Source organism: Mustela lutreola, chromosome 5 (assembly GCF_030435805.1).
Source record: "Mustela lutreola isolate mMusLut2 chromosome 5, mMusLut2.pri, whole genome shotgun sequence".
In the NCBI taxonomy this organism is placed as follows: domain Eukaryota; kingdom Metazoa; phylum Chordata; class Mammalia; order Carnivora; family Mustelidae; genus Mustela; species Mustela lutreola.
In genome coordinates, this window is record NC_081294.1 from 94,237,955 (window position 1) to 94,257,996 (window position 20,042).

Sequence of the window (20,042 nt, forward strand, 5' to 3'; positions counted from 1 at the left end):
AACAAACTGTATTCCATGAATGTGGCTTTAGTGTAGAGGTAAGTTTTTATGAGATAAGCAAATCAAAGGTAAAATTAATTATAGCATTAAATTTGAATAATTCTTGTTACAAAATCAAAGATAATTACATATAGCATTAAACACGAATAATTTAAAAATACCTAATTTTATTTGTGAATAGAACTACATCATTTTCATTTTGTCACTGAAATTTGTATTTCTTAAGCTTGATTTGAAAAATAGGCATAAATAGTAGCAATTTAAAAAAACAAGCAGAGTAATATCATACTCTCATAGTATATTGGAAAGATGTAATATGTATTAATTTATTTTATTCGAAACATTGCATGAGAAAGTTACTTCTAAATATGTAACTACTGATTGAAATTATGACTTAAAAACACTTTATGTCCAACCTTCGTTTGATGAAGTTTAAAATATTTTGCTTTTATTCTAATCATGCTGATAAAATTTCTTTTTGAAATAAAAAAAGATCATTTCTAACAATGAAAATAAGGAAGAAGGATAAAATGACATGCTTAATCTCAGTAGAAATTACAAATCTCATCGAAGGTATGTGAAATCAAAGAGACAAGCCAAATGAGTGTTAGAGACAATGGTAAATTAGAAAGAACATTGCATTAAAGATCATTGTTATAGTTGATTGTTGTATAATGCAAGAAAATGGCCCAATATTGTCAAATACTGTTTTTTCATGAGAAGATGGAAACCTAGAGTTTTAAAATAAAAAATGTTTTTTGATAACTCACTCAAAGTTTTCAAAAATACTAGAGATGAAAACATCTATGTAAGTAAAGACTGGTTCCTGAACTGCCAGTTTACCTCCTCTGGCCTAAGTCCACGTTTGCTTCCCTTTTCAATGTTTAGATTATAGAACTTCTATATAATTTGATATGTTATTATTGGACTTAAGTTAATGGTACCTTTTGCTCTCCTTACCGCAAACATAACAAGTAATAAGTAGAATAATTTCTTCCTAAACTGATAATCAACGTATTTATATTCATTTTTTGTAAGATTCTTATAAATAAACTTACTCTAAATTTCAATGAACTTTACAGGGATTTTTTTCATTACTATCCAGTATAGTTCTTTTCCCATTTTTTTTTTTTTACAGTAATGCTTTAGAATTTAATGTAGCTTTTTATGTGCCAGGTTTTAAAAAGAAAACATGAGTTTTGTTTACTCAATTCTAACATAATTTAATTATGTAAGGTAGCATTTGATATGTAGAACATATAAATACTATGGCTGTATTCCTTAGACTACTACACTATGTGGTAATAATAAGAATACATTTCACCCTTTTTCATTTCAGAAGATGTGTTCAGCTTCCTCAGCTACAGAGAGGGGTTTTTTAGTTTTGTTTTAAAGTGGGATCCACATCCAGCATGGAGCCCAACACAGGTCTTGAACTCATGACCCTGAAATCAACACCCAAGCTGAGATCAGGAGTCAGACACTGAACCAGCTGAGCCATCCAGGCACTCCACTCAACTACAGTGAGTTTTCAGAAGAGGTACTGTTATTATTTTGAAAAGAGATTTAAGATGATTGATTCTCTAAACATTAGGTCACATCATTACCAGTTACCTTCAGTGAAAAGTGAAAGCTTATTATGAATTTAGGGTAAATTCACTAAGTTTAAAATTACCTAGATGCTGGGGGCACCTGGGTGGCTCAGTGGGTTGGGCCGCTGCCTTCGGCTCAGGTCATGATCTCAGGGTCCTGCGATGGAGCCCGCATCGTGCTCTCTGCTCAGCAGGGAGCCTGCTTCCCTCCCTCTCTCTCTCTCTCTGCCTATCTCTCTACCTACCTGTGATCTCTCTCGGTCAAATAAATAAATAAAATCTTTAAAAACAAGTATAGATAGCACATTACCAACATAAACAATAAATGGTACTATAAAACAAATCTCAATTAATTTAAAAAATTTAAATCATACAGAGTATTCTTTGATAATAGTAGAAATTAGAAATCAATAACCAAAAAAATCTAGAAAATATCAAATAATTGGAAATAAAACTAACATAGTTCTAAATAAACCATAGGTCAAAGGAGAAATCACAAAGTAAATGATAAAAGATTTTGAATTAAGGGAAATTTTTTAAAAAATCAAGTTTGGTAATACAGAAAAGCAAAATAAACCCCAAATTTAAAAATAATAAATAGAAGAGCAAAAACTAATAAAAGAGAAAAAAATAAGAGAAAAGTACTAAAGCCAAAAGTTGATTCTTTGAAAAGATTAATAAAATTAATAAACCTCAAGCAAGACTGATCAAGAAAGAGAGAAAACACATATTATCAATATCAGAAATGAAAGAGCATACATCACCCAGAGCCTATAGATATTAAGCAGGATAGTAAGAGAATGTTATGATCAATTTTCTGTCAAGAAATGGTATATGGGAGTATCCCATAGTTTCTTGAAGACATAAAAATTTTTTAAAAATGTGAATATCTCTTTATCTACTAAAGGAGTTGAATTTGTAACATTTTTTTTTTTTTCACAAAGAAAATACCAAGCCTGAGTGGCTTTAGTAGTGAAATCTATTCTAAAGAAGAAATAATACCAATCCTACAATCTCTTTGAAAATATACAGGGATTCTATTTCTAGAAGCCAGAGTAAATCTAATACCCAAACTTGTCAAACACAGGGCAGGAAAAAAAATTGCAATTCAGAATTCCTTAAAATAAATAGATGAAAACACCCTTAATAAAAAATTAGAAACTAAATCCAATAACATATAAAAAGATAGAAAATCATTGCCACATGGGGTTTATACTAGAATTAAAAGGTTGGTCTGACATAAAAATCTATCAAACAATTCACCATATTAATAGAGCAAAGAAAAATAAATTTACTCATACATGTACAAATTGTACTGAAGAGCCAATCCAGTGTATTAAGGCAAGAACATGAATTAAAAGACATAACAATTGATAGAAACTGTTTCTACTTCCAGACAACATAACTGCTTACCAAGAAAATCCTAAGCAATCTGCAAAACAACTATTAGGACTAACGGTTGTTCTTAAGAGGACAACTAAGTAAATTTAGGAAGGTCACAGAATACAAATTTAATATACAAAAATCTATGTATTTTTGGATATTAGAGCAAGCAATTGAAAATGCTATAGTTTAAACTTTAATTTACAATAGTTGCAAAAAAAATTACTCAAAAATAGATTTAACAAAAGAAGCACAAGACCTAACACCTAAAACTACAAAACATAGCTGAGAGAAATTAAAGAAAACTTAAAGAAAATTAAAGAAAACATTAATCAATGGGCATATATATATATATAATGTTCATAAATTCACTACTGAATTCAATATTCAATGTTAAAATAATATTGTTAATTTATCAATTCCTCTTCAACTATCTATAGATTCAACATGATAGCAATCATAAGCCCAGCATATTTTTCTGTAGTAATTAATAGCAATTCTAAAATTTAGATAGAAACACAAAGCACCTAGAATATCCAAAGAACTCTTGAAAAATAGATCAAAGTTGGAGGAACTTACACTCCCTGTGTCCAAGACTATGCATTTACAATAATTCAGTCAGTGTGGTGTTAGCATAGTACTATCATTTCATTTCATTGCACATTGTAAACATTTCATTGTGCATTTCTATTGTTGACAAATAAGCGAAAGAAAATAGAATTGAAATTACAAATACACATCATAACCCCAAATTATTTTTAGACTATAGATCCAAATATAAAGACCAAGACCATACAGCTTTTAGAAGAAAACATAAGAAAATATCTTCTTGAGTTGAGAAAGGCAAAGGCTTCTAAGACAGGATACTAAACACAATAACCATAAAAGGAAAAAAAAAAGAAAAAATAGCATTCATCAAAATTAAAATCTTAATTTTTAAACACCATTAAAAAAGTAAAAGGAGGGGCGCCTGGGTGGCTCAGTGGGTTAAAGCCTCTGCTTTCGGCTCAGGTCGTGATCCCAGGGTCCTGGGATCAAGCCCCCCATCGGGCTCTCTGCTCCGCAGGGAGCCTGCTTCCTCCTCTCTCTCTGCCTGCCTCTCTGCCTACCTGTGATCTCTGTCTGTCAAATAAATAAAATCTTAAAAAAAAAAAAAAAGTAAAAGGAAAGTCCAAAGATGTGAAAAAATATTCATGAAATTTATCTGATAAATAACTACTACTCAAGAATAGAAAGATAAATAACCAATTAAAAATAGACAAAAGATTAGAACAGTCACTTTACAAGTGTACCAAGAAGATTTATAAATGGTCAATAAGCACATAGAAATGTACTTGACATAATCAGTGATCAGAAAATGCAAATTAAAACAGCACTGAGACATTATTATACACCTACCAACAGAAGATTGAAAATACCAAATGTTGGCAAGGATGAGGAACATAACTTTCATATGTTATTGGTGGGATTGTAATATGGTACATCATTTTGGAAAAACATCTGGCAATTTCTTTTAAAGCTAAACTCACACCTCCCCTATTGCCCAGCAATTCCACTCCTAAGTATTTACCCAAGAGAAATGAAAACATATGTCACCAAAAAAATGCTACAAAAATGTTCACAGCAGCTTATTCAGAACAGCTGAGAACTAGAAACAACTCAGGTGGTCAGCCATCAATAGTAGGATGGGAAAACTGGTTTTTACGATGGAATGCTGCTCAGCAATAAAAAGGAATGAGCTATTCATATGTGCAATAACGTGGATGGGTCTCAAAAACATTAGGCCCCAAATAGTAAATATGACATGATTTCACTTACATGAAGTTCTGGCACCAGCAAAACTAATACATGGTAAGGAAGAAAAATTTCAGAACAGGGTTGCCTCTTGGAAGAAATAGGTAGAGGCAGCTATTGACTGGGAAGCACTATGGGGACTATGAGAATTTTGGAGGTATGGTAATGTTCTGTACGTTAATAGGGTTTTGCAGGTGTGCGCATTTGTCGGAACTCAGGGAAAGTACGGTTAAGATTGTGCATTGCATTGTACATAATCTAACCTCTAAAACAGTAAGTAAATATTGAACTGTGGTTAATTTTATACATGTTGAAGTATTTAGAGGAAAGTATAGCAATGGCTACAATTTACTTTGACACACATCAAAAAATTAATGGATTAATGGATGGAGAGATGACTAGACATGTAACAAAGTATATCATAATGTGAATGGTAGAATCTTGTCAATGTAAAATTATTTTAATATTGCTCTGTCGGAAAATTTTCAAGGCAAGATAGTAGAATAAAAAACAAACAATAGAAATTTTTTAAAAGTACATTCAATTTCTCCAAGAGAAAATTTTAACAAGATTTAATTTGTATTTTGGGAATACAAGAAAACTTCTGGTGTTTACTGAACAATTAGTATTTGATACATGCCCAAATTATAGGGTACAAATGATCCCCAACACTAAAAAAGAATAATAATAATCTACTGGAAGATCCTTGGCCTTTGACCAAGAAAGAATACAGGTTTTCCTGGCCACTTTTAACTTGATTTATATTGTTATAAGTTGTCTTCAGGGTGATAATTCTAAATATTTAGTGATTATAAATGGTTATAATGTAATATCCATTTATCCCAAGAAAGTCTCAAGAATTCAAAAGCATTATTTGGATTTATATCCTTTCTAGGACTTTTGTACCTTGTTAAATAGAATTAGGTTTTTATAAATGATCTCTGATCATTTTTACTAACATAAACTTTATTACAGGGAAACTGTACAGTACTATAAGCATGATCCTGCCTTGATTTGCAAACAATGATTTCTACTAGTATGTGTATGAATGTATGTGTGTGTTTGTATGTATTTATATATTCTTTTATATTTGCAAAGCTCTCAAGCATGATGAATGCTCTGCTGGTTATACATTACCTCCAGTATAGGGTTTCCAGTTATAATACTTTCCACGGAAAGGCATATTGTCAAAGTCTGCACACTGTTTCTCTCGAAAATCTCGGGCCCCCAAAGGACATGGCTAAAATAAAATAAAATCATAAATGGTATGATTGTTGAAAAATACTAAAACTAAGGGACATTGTCCCTAAAATTAAAATTGCCTGAATTCGTCACATTAGCTCACTGCCTGATGCTGTAGCTATAACTCTGGCATTTACTTTACATTTACTTATTCTACAGCAGTATTCAAACTGATGTGTCTGAATTATATCTTAGCCACAGAATAAATAACTGAAGTAATTTATATGAAATTAAGTGTCAGACAGTTTCCTTATAACTTTATAGTCAGATACATGTCATAGTCCACTTTGCAATCAATCCATCAGGATTGTAAATACATATTAAAAACTAGATGAAAAAAACTAAAACACAAAATCTCTTTTGGTAACATTATTTAAGGTCCAGTTGCCACAGCTACTCCCAGCTCTTCATTTTAAGGAATCAAGAGGCAGGTTTGTAACACAACATTCAGCTCTATTAACTGTGGTTTGGATCCCTACTACTATAGCTGTTTACTGTCTGGCCTTGACAAAAACCATATTTTAAGATGTGGAATGAACTGGGCAAATGCTAGTCCTCAAGTCTAAACACCTTCAAATTCAAGGAATTTGGATTTACTAAGATTTACATTTAATCTATGAACATCACGGAAAATAAAATACTGAACTGGTTAAAAACATCTGTATGTGTTGGGTGGGGAGCAGAGGAGGATGTTGAGAGGGTGAAGAGAAGGTTATTTGTTTTCTAAAAGTTTGGAATGTTTCATCTACCTGATTTTTTTAAAGAAGGAGAACCTTGCCAATGCAGCTAGGTCTAGATTCCAAATACCACAGGCCATCCTAAATTCAATCTTCAAATTCACAAAGAATTAGAAGTATAACCTTTCAGTGTTTGAGCAATATGACCTAATTTGACTTATCTTTTAGAGTTCTATAGCTGTAGCACCTAAAATAATCACTGCTTTTGATAAACTGATGGAAAAAATATCCTGCTCACATAAGGAAGAATAAAACAGGTCAGGAGATAAAATTCTTAATTGTGAATAAGTGATGAGTAGATTAAACTCTCAGAGATCAGTCAAGGACTTTTTACTGCCCTCCCTTGGATCTCTACATTTACTTTATATAGTTTCCTGAGGTTAGTATATTATAAATGGTCCTTTGAAGCATGTACAAAAACAACAGATCACAATGTGCACATAGTCATATGGTCATCATTACTTCCTATATTTGGGGTTCAAATCTCTACCATATCAAGTCCAAAGACTCAAATTCAGGTGCCTGGGTAGCTCAGTTGTTTGAGCTACTGCCTTCAGCTCAGGTCACGGTCCTGGAGTCCTGGGATAGGGCCCCGCATAGGGCTCCCTGCTCAGCGAGGGGTGGGGAGGGTGGGGAGGAATGTGTTGGTGGTCTGCTTCTCCCTCTGACCTTCCCCCTCTCATGCTCACTTGCTCTCATTCTCTCTGTCTCTCAAATAAATAAATAAAATCTTTTTTTTAAAAAAAGCCTCAAATTCTGAAAACAGTGTCAATAGGTCTACGTTCCATTGTGAGCCCCATATTATGATTTCTGCACATTAAAGTTTGACACTGCAATATCAAACCCAATGATTCTGCTTGTCAAATAACCCTTCTTGTCTTTTTAAAAAATGAAAAATGACTATTTAACATAGGCTACTTAGTGCATCATGCTGGACAGACACTTCCGGAGTCTTTTGTTTCACCGCATGCCAATCTTTGCATCAAAGAAAAGCCATTCTAGACACTTTTTCAGGGACTCCCATTCAAGGATGAAAGTGGTTGGTGGCTTTGCCATGTAGCAAGACTAATTTTTAAGCAAACATCATCAAAATTTTCAAAAAATACAGTTACTTTGAACTCTAACTACAAGTTTTCCAATAAAACTTAAGTATTTGTAAAGCACCAACCACTAAAACAATCATCAAAGCATGGCTTTCAGTTTAGCTGGAGAAATGGGACACAAATGGGAGAACAGCAGTGCTGTCTCAGGCAATGAGTGTACCACAGCACAGCACAGGTGGCCTATAGGTGCTCCATAAGGTAAAAGATCCATGTGTCAAATGATTTGTGTAGGAGGAAAATCGTGAGTATAGCACAATTACAAGTATTATAAGTAATTATTTTTTATAATATTATAAAGTATTATAGGAATTGAGCTAGGTGAGAAAGAATATTTCTAGGGGGTTAAAACTATTAAGAAGGAAGTGAAGTAAAGCCATGGTTACAGGAAGGAGAAGTTCGTATGTTGGGAATAGTTCCATCGTAGACAAAAGAAATTTATAAAGTAATAAGAAAAGACGACATTTCATAGAAAACCACTGGTACATTAAAAAAGCCCCAAATTAACAAACTAAGGCATTATGAAGACTATTTACTTAAAAACAAACAAACAAAAAATCCCATTCTTGACTATCTTGTAACGAATCTCCTAAATACAGGCAAAGTGAAAAGTCCGACAGGAGGATATTATAGTTTAACAAAACACTTGGATAATATTTCATAAAATTTCTAATCTATATTCTTTCCTCTGATAACTACTCAGGGTCAACATAATAAAAATATTAACAATGACAACAACTACTTAGTATGTACTAAGCATTCAGCAAGTACCCATTCTATGGTACACTATTCAGAAGCCTATAGATATATTATCTATTTAATCTCTTTCAACACTCTTAGGCATTTGTAATTAATAATCCCTTTTACCGAGTACACTGGCTATAAACGTTTGCTTAGTGATAGTTTCAGGGTGTAAGGACACTCCTTCATCAGAATGGGAGCTTCCTTTGAACTCTGAATGTTACAGTAACAGCATAAAGTTTTAGCTCTGTTAAGATGTATAAGAACTTAATAGGAATAACTTGAACTCCTGTCATTTCAGCTGCAACTTTCTTTTCTTCTCCAAACTACTTTTTCCTCATTTATAAAACAGGAGGGCTAACAGCAAAATTTTGGAGTGTGACAAACCTGGATTCAATTCTAACTTGGTCTTTTATTTAATTCATGGCTTTTAGCAATGCACTCAATTTTCCAAACCTCATCTATAAGCTAGGGATATACTAGTATTTACCTCCTAGGAGAGGATTCATGTGAACTGTTTAGCTCCGTAACTGGCATAGGACAGAAGTAAATAACTATTAGCAGCTGTTCTGGTCTTGGGTCTAGGCATTCTTAGATTCATTCCTCACCTTCTCCTGCTCTGCTCTGTATCTCTGGGGAATGAACTCTGCAAGCTCCATTTCCCAGTCTTCTGTGTCTGCTGACTTCTGACAATGATTCAGGCAATGAAGGCACTACTGGGGGAAGCCAGAGTATTTCTCTTTCTTTCTCTCCACCTCACGGCAGCACCATAGGCAGAATAATCTTTTTGATTCCAACTTCAGGTAATAGCACCACACTTACCCATCCCTCCCCTCTCTAGCCCTATCCTATGATTCTATCCTATAATTCCAGCATCTAGACTCCGATAAAACTACCCTCTTCTTTGGTCTCCCTGGACGGAGGGAGTGGTGGCATCTTCCTGTTGATGTTGATCTATGGGCTTGCCAGCCTCTTCCAACATCTATTTAACCATTTTTTTCCATTAAAGTCCCTCTACTTAAATATTCAGAGAGGTTTATATTATTATGGTTGGAAATAATAATAATGATGATGATGTTGATGAGGTATTTGGGAGACTGAATAGAGATTTATTTATTTCTATGTATTATTTTTTGCAGTTTATTGGTTAAGGGCAGAGGATGGCCAACGTTTTTTGTAAAGGGCCACATAGTAATATTTTAGACCTTGTATGCCATACGGTCTTTGTTGCAACTCCTCAACAGTGGCATTATGGTGTGAAAGAAGCTATAGGCAATATGCAAATGAAAGGTCAGTTCTGTGTTCCAATAAAATCTTATTTACAAAAAGAGGTGACAGGGCCACCTGGAATTTTACCCTGATTTAAGATGGTAACATAATAGATACATATGTCCAGCAGCACTTTGAAGAATGATCAAATTCAGTGATTAATTTTTGAATCAATACAGAATCATATACTTCTAAGACTATAATCTAATTTGTAAAGGATGCTTCAATTTCCTCTACAATTATCCCTAAAGTGATCATGCAATCTGTACAAGCATGTATAGAAAAATCAAATACTTTTCAGGTAGTTGCAATTATCAGATTCTTTCTTACTTTTAGCCCAAATCTATCTTTCTATAACCCTTTCTTCTGAATCTACATTGAACAATCTGATCCCTAAACGTAAGGTATCTAGACCTTGACGGCTTTCATATGAGCACATCATAAGATTATCATTAGTCCTCTTAAAGCCAGCCATTAAGAACTGGCCTTAAATGTCTTTCTTTTGCTCAGCAAATGTGTCACATATGATGTAAGCTCTGGAAATAAAGCAATAAAACAGATTAGGTCCCTGCTGTCAGGAGTTCATTCTTGTTAGAGGTGAGAAAGAAGAAAAACAAGGGGATTGCTGGTGAGGTGACAGGGAAGTTCTTTTAAAATAGTATAGTCTTGGGGTGCCTGAGTAGCTCAGTGGGTTAGGCCTCTGCCTTCAGCTCAGGTCATGATCTCAGGGTCCTGGGATCAAGCCCAGCATCAGGCTCTCCGCTCAACAGGGAGCCTGCTTCCCCAACTCTCTCTCTCCCTGTGTCTCTGCTTACTTATGATCTCTCTCTCTCTGTGTCAAATAAATAAATAAAATATTTTTTAAAAAAATGGTATGGTCAGAGACATTCTCTCCAATAAGGTAGCCCTTGAGCAGAGAGTTAGAAGAAACGGTGGGAGTGATTTACACATCAGTGAGAAAAGTAAATAGTAAATACAAAGGCCCTGAAACAAGAGTGTGTTAGGGAGGTTCAAGAATAGCATGGAAACTGTAGAAGACTTGATCCCATGCCTTTCTGTTTCTAGAATATCCCGACCAGTTCTGTTAGAATTTACCAGCTGTTCTGTTTTTCTGATTTCAATGTTTCCTTCAGTGAATGCTCTGAATTTGTGTTGATTAGAAATTAACTCAGTAGGAGTTGTATATTCTCATTCCAAAGGAAAAGAGTGACCAAAGAAAAGAATAATTTCTTAAGGAAAAATTACATAAAAATTTTTTTTAAATTTTTTTTTTTAGGAGTAGTAGAGAGTTTAAAGAGTAATGCTTTTTAAATTGCTTAAAGGTAATAAATGCTGACACCATGCAAAAACAGTGGGCATAAGCAACCAATTTTTTATGTAAAGCCTGACAGGTTTTCAGCCTCCTGGTGTTAACACTAATCAAGCATCCTCTCCATCTAAAAAGCAACCAGCAGGATCCCACATAAATCCAGAGGGCAAAGCTGCAGGTCTCAGCATTTTTAATCTTAGTATTTCCAAAGAAATAAAAAAATTAATACTAGCATCTTTATCAGCTCATTTTTTTTTTACACAGATATGTATGTTATTAGCACATTCTCCAGACTATCTACACTTCCAATTACACTGATTGTTTAAAAGCATCTCTTTTTGACTAAACTTAATACTCTTTATTGGTACATAAACCTAAAAAAAAAAAAAAAAAAGATAATTCATTGGGGCATAAAAGTTGCTATAGAAAGAAATCTCAGCTTCCGCTGACAAACTTTGTAGTGGCTATTACTGGGTTTCTAATCCTGGTTTTGTCCCAAAGAATAGGGTGACCTTGGCAAGCTGCAGAAGGCTTTTGTGCCTTCTCTCTTTCTTTTGCAAAATACACCCAAAATGCCACTTAACTTCAAGAGAAATACGTCCCAAAATGTCTTACAAAAGAGGACAATTCTATAAATTCTGTGTTGTGTCTTCTTATCTCTAATAAAGTGCGAGAAGAAAGCTGAGCAAGAAAATTCTTTTTCCCCTTTCCCATTCCTTTCTTCTTCATAAAGGAGATAGGCAGGCTGGAAGGAAGCAAGGATTTCTATGGCCTCATGTAAAATTGCAAAATGAGCAAAACTGGCATTTTATTCTCCTACTTCTTTTCTCTATTGCCCTTTTCACCTTCTGCTGCTTCTTCCTTTCTTGTTCCCACACTAAATGCACGTTTGCTTCTTCACCATTACACTAGACAACACTTCAAAACTCCCCAAATTTAATTTTCCTCTTCCTCTCCAGGATGGCAACATACTCTTAGCTGGCTATACCCTATTAGTTTCAGGAGCATAAGCAGAATTTAAATTCCAGCACCTGATCAGCTTAGCAAGTCAGGAGGTACTTGACATGGGACTGCGAAGAAAGGAAATTTTTGTTTATCCAAACAGGCATCACTAAGTCATGCAATGACACAGGGCTAACAAAGTCCTTGCTTCCACACCTTCTCTTAGAAGTTGCAAACAAAATTCCTGATTGCCCAGTTATCAGGTATTGTATGATTATCTCACTAAAGTTAAACGTAGTATCCAGTGAATCTTCTCAACCAGCTTTTGATTGAATCTTATCTTTTCTCTCCAAAATGTTTTCTGATTTTTTTGTAGTTTCACTGAGTATTTACTTAAAAAAAAAAAGAAAAAGAAAAAGAAACAGAAGCCTGCTAAACCTGTATTTGTCTAGGCAAACTAGAATCTAGCAGGTCTTTTGATACCATAGTCTTCTATGCAAGTTTTCAGACTTAAATCTATTTCTGTATAGCCTGAATTTAACTAAAATGCTATCTGTCCATTATATAAACCTTTCCCCTAGTCTTTGAAAACGTTAGGCAACAAACATTTACTTTGTAATTTTTAAAACATCCCTTTTAAAAACAAAGCAAACAAACAAGCTCTATTCTGTGCTTAAAAGCTAGTCCTTATTTTTCAAAACGTGATGCACACCATAGAATTCATACTAACCTAAAGATTAATGACACTTGCTCCTGTTACTTTTTTGCCATATATAATAATATAATAAATATTCTGTAAAATATTTATAAAAAATCCAGTGTTTGACACATAATCTGTTTCCTAATTATAATTTGGGACATGGTTATAATGCTGTTATGGATCAACTCTGTACCTTGTTATCACTTACCCCACACCTCTCCCTGGGGGCAAGGTCTGTAGTTTCAGAATGTTCTCAGCTATCTGGTTCTGCTGCAGGGTAAGGTTAGACTGGAAGTAAGACAATGCCAAAGGTGACCAAACTCTTTCAGAGGCGCTTACCTTGCCACACACACCTCCCAAGGGCTCTGTCTACTACAAGAGCACTAAATCAGTACTCAGAAATCCCATGCCTGTCTCATTCCCTTCCATGGTACTAGCCTATTGATCAGATTTAGTACTTCATTTTAAAACACTTAAAAAAAAAATACTTGTTCTTCCTCTTTATAAAAGTGATTTGAAGATATAATGAGGTTATGTATGAAAGTACTTTGTAATCTGCTCTGAAACAAAAATGTCCATAATATTATCTACACTCTGTTCAGTACAGATGAAGTATTAGGAAGCAGCACCGAACGTTCTACATGTGTGTTTACATCTTTTATTTCTCAAACAGCCCTGCAAGTTGGATGTAATTATACTCAATATAGCAGTTCCCTAAGGTTTAGTTATTTTGCCAAGACCAAACAGCAACAAGGGTTACAGTCAGCATTCAAACTTAAGTCAATCTGAATCCAAAATCGATAACGTTTTCTACTACAATCCTATCATGAAATATTGGCTATATTTCTCCACAACCAAAGGAGTATCACCTCTTAATGACTGTAAGTAAGGTCTTGAAGAAGAAAAAAAAAAGGCAGAAAAGCATGCCCCTCTAGAATAGCTGACTAGGGGCACCTGGGTGGCTCAGTGGGTTGGGGCCTCTCCCCCCCAGCTCAGGTCATGATCGGGGGTCCTGGGATTGAGCCCCGCATCGGGCTCTCTGCTTAGCGGGGAGCCTGCTTCCCCCTCTCTCTGTCTCCGCCTGCCTCTCTGCCTGCCTCTCTGCCTAGTTGTGATCTCTGTCTGTCAAAATAAAAAAAATTAAAAAAAAAATTAAAAAGGCTGACTGAGAAAATACCTAAGAAAATACTACAGAATCTATGCTTAAATTTTTGAACAGACCACAGATGACCTAGCAACCCTTCTGAGTCTATAATTTTTTTTTTAATAGTCTTGATGTGTAAGATAAAGGAGGAGATGTGATGTTTAAGATGCAAGACAAATAAGACTTTCCATCTCAGCCTGAGTGAAGCTTAGGTATTTTACAAGCAGTTTTACCCTAGTTGTCCAGGTTGCTTTTACACAACCAACCTGAACAATGGAAATCTGAGTAAGGTGGAAGGGCACACACTGACCTGCAATCTCCAGGCTGAATACAAACAGCATATTTAGGCAACCCACCTCCAAATATTTATAAACCATATACCTACACCCAGACACAGGTATCAAAAAAGGAAAGCTCCATACATTCCCATACCTCCTCACCTTCCCTCTTTAACTGCAACCCACCACCACTGCCTCTTGGCAGACAGTCTCTGCTTTTCTCTGCTTTGCTGTCCTTTGTGGTATATGCCTCTCCCTTGTAGTATATGTGATAAACTTCTACCTCCTTTGTTCTGTCTTGGGTGAATTCTTTCACTACCAGCGCTGCCAGCCTCCACCTAATCTGATCACCCCACACTGGTCACATTATCAAGCAGCAAATCACAAAAAAACAATAGGAAAAGGAGGGATTTTTTTTTTCCTTTGGTTTTGGAGAGTTAGCTAAGGAAAAACAGGAAATTCTTTTTGGAAATGTAGATATGTCCTTTATTATGGCATTATGATTTCCATAAAATTCTGCTCTTCAAACCAAAATCTTACAAGGGCAACGTCTATTATCTATTAGATTAGCTTATGATCTAAAATATCCTATGGGCGCCTAGGTGGCTCAGAGGGTTAAGCCTCCGTCTTCAGCCCAGATCATGGTCTCAGGGTCCTGGGATAGAGCCCTGCAGTGAGCCCTGCATCGGGCTCTCTGCTCAGCAGGGAGCCTGCTTCCCCCTCTCTCTCTGCCTGCCTGCCTGCCTCTCTGCCTACTTGCAATCTCTGTCAAATAAATAAATAAAATCTTAAAAAAAAAAATCCCATTGTAGTTGCTATTTTAATAGTGAGATTGAACTTCATCCAATTCTACTCTATATCTATAAAACAGCTCCTGGTTTCTCAATAACTTCAAGATGAAAATCATTTTAATTTGTTCCTGCTATAGCTATTGTCTTTATATGCTGTTCTGTCCTAGAGACAATCATAGAGATGTCAAAGAAAGAGTCCTTGTCCAGTTGTTTCTGAAGACTTCTGGGGTGACCAATGATGATGACCTAGGGAACAAACTGCCTGTCTAACACATCCTAATGCAGATAATCAGCTTCAGAGTCTAAAGTGTGAATACCTTTGGTCTCTAGGCTAATTAAATTGCTGTTGAGACTGGTCAGGCCAATTTTACAGCTGGATACAATTTTCTATTTTAAAATTTTTAAAGATTAAGATTCTTTTCTTTATAAGTTGCCCCTTCTATCTCTGGGGATCTTTTTCTTTCCAACTGGGGTAAATGGGACAGGAAATAATGGGAACATGAGCTTTCTACTAGAGAGCTCTTGTCTTTCTACCACTCCTCCATCCTTCAAATGTCTGTGGTGGGAATTAAATCAGCATTGGGGAGAAGGTGTGGCTGTCTTGTTTTTGTGCTATACACTTTTTAAGACTACTTGGCCTACAAAGTTTCTTAGTTTTAATTTTCCTCTAACTTAAGCAAAAAGAGTACTGTCAGCCTTGCATGCATCCATCTGATTCACTAGTGTGGAGATCCTTGTAGGAGTATCAAACTTCAAAATAGCAAAGTGTTCTTTTGTGATATATCTCCTTTTTTGTCGCTATTAGACATTATGAAACTTAGAATTGATAGTGTTTGCTTGTTTACTCCGGTCTCAAAGAAACTCAGAGGCCCATCTTAATATGTAGAAGGAACTTATGGTACATATTTAAGGTATTGATGCCAACTAAATATTTTCCTTTTCCTTGGATTTTCTAATTTATTCTATTTTTCACTTATGATTTTAATGAAGCTAATCCAACTCTAATCAGTGAGTACTGACTAATTATGTTAAATAATTATGATATATAAAAAGTGAGAATGAAGTAATAATCTATAGTACTAGCTGGCCAATGACAGAAATGAGAAGATCAAGACTGCTATAGTACATGAGAAACTGACAGGCTATGAGGAATGGGTTGTAAGATCTTAAAAGGAATGTAAGTAGACTCTATCAAACACATGTGAATCAGACTAACATCTCCTAGATTTTCTTTTCTTTATCTTTTTCCTTTTTTTTTTCCCCAGGGAGACAGAGTGCGCATGTGCCTGTGTGCATGAGCTAACATGAGCAGGTCCTGGGGGTGGGAGGCTGAAAGTGGGAGGAGGGGCAGAGGGAGAGAGACAATTTTAAGTAGACTCTACATGGGGCTCAATCCTAAAACCCTGAGATTATGACCTGAGCGAAATTCAAGAGTCGGGCACTCAACCAACTGAGCCACACATAGATTTTTAAATTTTTTATTGTAATGTACATTCTGAGCATAAATTAAATAGCATAGAGCAAACCTCAAAGATTCATAAACAGGTACTCCTGCCATTTGACTGCTTAACATGATCTCATTGTGTGCAAAGATTTGAAAATCTTTCCAGAATCATTTGAATTTATTCTTTATTCTCTATTTAAGTCTCAAGAAAAGCTCTTGGATCACAAATGACAAACCAAAATTATGCTTATGAATTGCTTCCTAGTTTTTGACTGTCAATTTGATTTTAACTAATTGTAAGAGATTCTCCTAGATATTATTTACAGTGTCATGAAATATGATGTGCATAGTATTAAATGATGTCAAAAATGCACTTAGGTTGGAGACTGATCTAATAAAGATAAGTATACTCTTGGATCCCTTAAATTAGGGTAGCTCGTACATAACAGACACCCAGCCAATACACAGGGAAAAAAGACCATTTAAACAATTGCACATTTAGGAAAAAGTTTCAAGATTAATTTAAAGAATACAACACAATAGTCCTATAATGTTTCCACAGTAACACCCATTCTGTGCTTGCTGGAACACACTGAAGTTTTCTTGCTTGCATGACTCAATCTTAACTATAATCAGTTCACTCTTCATGATTTATTGTTAAATTCTCTTGTCTTATAATAGAAATTTTTAGAATAGATTTTTTTAAAATATAGGAGTTTCTAGTCTAATATGACACATACATTCTTGAAAAACCTTTTTCTGCAAAATTGCACAGTAAAAATAACAGGCATATGAAAAAAATGTGTTAGAGGCAGACAGATCAGAGACAGGACACTAACAAAAACAATAGCAATTCTAATAAAATACTACCACATTTTAAAAAATACATGGCAAATTCCTAACAAGGGAATACTGGAGTAAACAGGACTTTATCTCCTCTTCCCACAAAAAGTGAAATAAGTTAATAAGCAAGGGTTGAGGATGCTGAGTTACAGAGACCAGAGGCCAATGTACAAAGAACAGGGAGAAACACATGATAAGGACTCTATGACAAAGCATGAGGACTCACTAGCAAAAAGGAGAATGTGGGATGAAGGGTCATCACATACACAACAATTTTCCTCTACCATTCAAGCTATATCGATATAGTTTGACTTTAATCGCTGTATTACTTAGTGGCAAATAATAAGGCACAAAATGACTCAGTCACTTACGAGCTATTTTGTGATGCCGAGGCAAAGTTGTAATAGAACAAATTATACCAAAACTTTAAATTAGCATGTTTTTTCTGGATTTTTGTTGAAAGAATAAAAATTTACAATATCTCAGCAAGCCAACTCATTGCCCAGGAGAAGAACTCTCAGAATGGGAAGAAAATATAGTTAAATTAATGGATCTGATACATACTCAGTAAATGTACTACTACCACTACTACTGCTGTTGCTGCTACTTCTACTAGTAAAGATGGGAAGTAAAAAAGCTCCGAGCAGACATGTATGGTGTACCCAGGATCTGTCACTCTCTACTTTATTACTAACAGAATTCTGCTTTATGCCCAGGAATCTACGTTTCAGGAAAGGTGACCTTAACCTCATTTTAGGGGCAAACTTGGATTAGTCTAAACCAATTATGGTAATCCCATTCTTTTTGCCCATGACTGGTTTAAAATGGGTATGTGGTCTCCAGGCCAATAAAATACGAATGAAGTCTGCCAAGCGAACAAGAGGGGAGCTTTGGTAAGCGCTTTCCTAATAGAGAGGAAAGAGACACAATAATGGTTTATCTTGTCTTTTTCGCAGAACATTGTCAGGACAAAGGCACTTTAGGTGTTCTGATGCTCCACTACCATTTTTGAAGTCCCCTTTCTCAAAGAATTTAGCCTTCAGGAATTTCCCTCACTATCTTGTCAGTTATTTGCGGATTTTAAAGTGATGTTTTAAAACATGCTTATTCAATAATTTTTAAAAAGAGTTCTGTCAGAATGATTTACTCTATCATTACCAAAAATGGAAATATTCTACATTTGTTTCCAAAATGAGCTAAGATTGATTTGTTTTGAGAACTTTAGATATAATATTTATAGTCTTCTTTATAACAATTATTTTTCTACTGAAGAACTAGACTATGCAGTTCAATGCTATCTAACACGGCCATTGTGAGCAACATGTTGCTATAAAATTTAAATTAATTAAACTTAAAAGTTTGGCTTTTCATTTACACTAGCCACATTTTTTCTTTTTCTTTTCTTTCTTTTTTTTTTTCTTTTAATTAAGTAGCTCCACACTTTGCATGGATCCCAACGAGGGGTTTGAATTTATGACCCTGAGATTGAGACCTGAGGTGAGATCAAGAGTCAGACACTTAATTGACTGATCCACTGAAGCCCCCCAACACCAACCATTTTCAAGTGCTTAATAGCTAATTTGGCTACTGGCCTCCAGTCTGGACAGCACATATGTAAAACATTTCTATCAATGAAGAAAGTTCTCCTGGACAGTGCAACTAGATTATGTGTTCTGAAAGTTTAAATTTTCATATATTAGATTATACTTTAAAATCCCAACCTTATAAACTTATGCTGAGACAGTTTTATTAACTTAGCATGAAACTAAATTTCAGTGTGATAATTGAATAGTCTCATATTTTCAACTAGAAGAGTCTAGATTGGTGAAAAAAATTGTATTTCCATGATATTATGTTGATTGTATCATTTGCTGAAAGCTGAAACCAAAGACAAAGCTGGTAATAGAAATGTCAATCCACCAACAGCAAGTTCTACAATTTGAGCGTCTAAAACAAAGTTCAGGGGTAAAAACCAACAAGACTGATATGTCTAGTACTTTTTTTCTCATTTACTTATCATACATTATTCATATTATAGTACCTATCTTATTAAGGTAGAAATATGTGCCTGCCCCTATAATTATATAACAGAAACAGATATGAATTGAGACATAGGTTTGCCTTTCTCATTCCTACCGAACACAGTCTGATATACAGTAGATACTCATTTATTCTACCCTTACGTAAGACTTCTATTCTTCTAAAATTCAGGCTATAGCATCCAAATCACTATCTGGCTTCATCATTCCTATTAACCTCATCATGGTCATTTTCTCTTATTTATTAAGGGATCTGATACCCGGTTCACAGTCTAGGCTTTAACATCATCCTGAGTGACCTCAGGATGTGATCTCATTTGCATAGAAGACTTCCCAAATTGCCCAACCTTGAAGATCTTTGAACTCCTTCATCTCTGCCCAAAGCTAGGCATGCATTCCCTTGGTTACACTGAAGATTTCTCGTCATTGAGAAGAGTCTCACTTGTCATATATGAAATCCAGTACATTCCATTCTCTGATCCCAACTCCTTCTATCTCCCTCACCCTGCTTCTTTTACTATATTGGTTCTTATGAATTTTTGAATTTAGGTCCTTAATTTTCTCCTCCTAGCCCTCTTTAGACTCCACTGCCAAGGCAGACTGCATGGCTCATCACTTCAGTCATTCCCAACAGTACCCTTAAATTCTTTCTGAACCGTTTATTGTTCTGTTGTAGTCTCACTTTCTCCAATCC

General features: G+C 35.0%; 1 protein-coding gene across 4 annotated transcripts in view; it reads right to left on the minus strand.

The window, feature by feature from the left end:
* ADAMTS6 (ADAM metallopeptidase with thrombospondin type 1 motif 6) overlaps positions 1-20,042 on the minus strand; it is a 303,174-nt gene that overhangs the window by 65,060 nt on the left and 218,072 nt on the right. For all 4 annotated transcript variants that reach the window (XR_009353976.1, XM_059175095.1, XM_059175096.1 and 1 more), the window contains one exon: positions 5,907-6,009. Coding sequence is in view for 3 of the 4 variants with exons in the window: in XM_059175095.1 (XP_059031078.1) it covers positions 5,907-6,009 (103 nt within the window). In the remaining variant the exon portion in view is untranslated. The remainder of the gene's footprint in view (positions 1-5,906; positions 6,010-20,042) is intronic.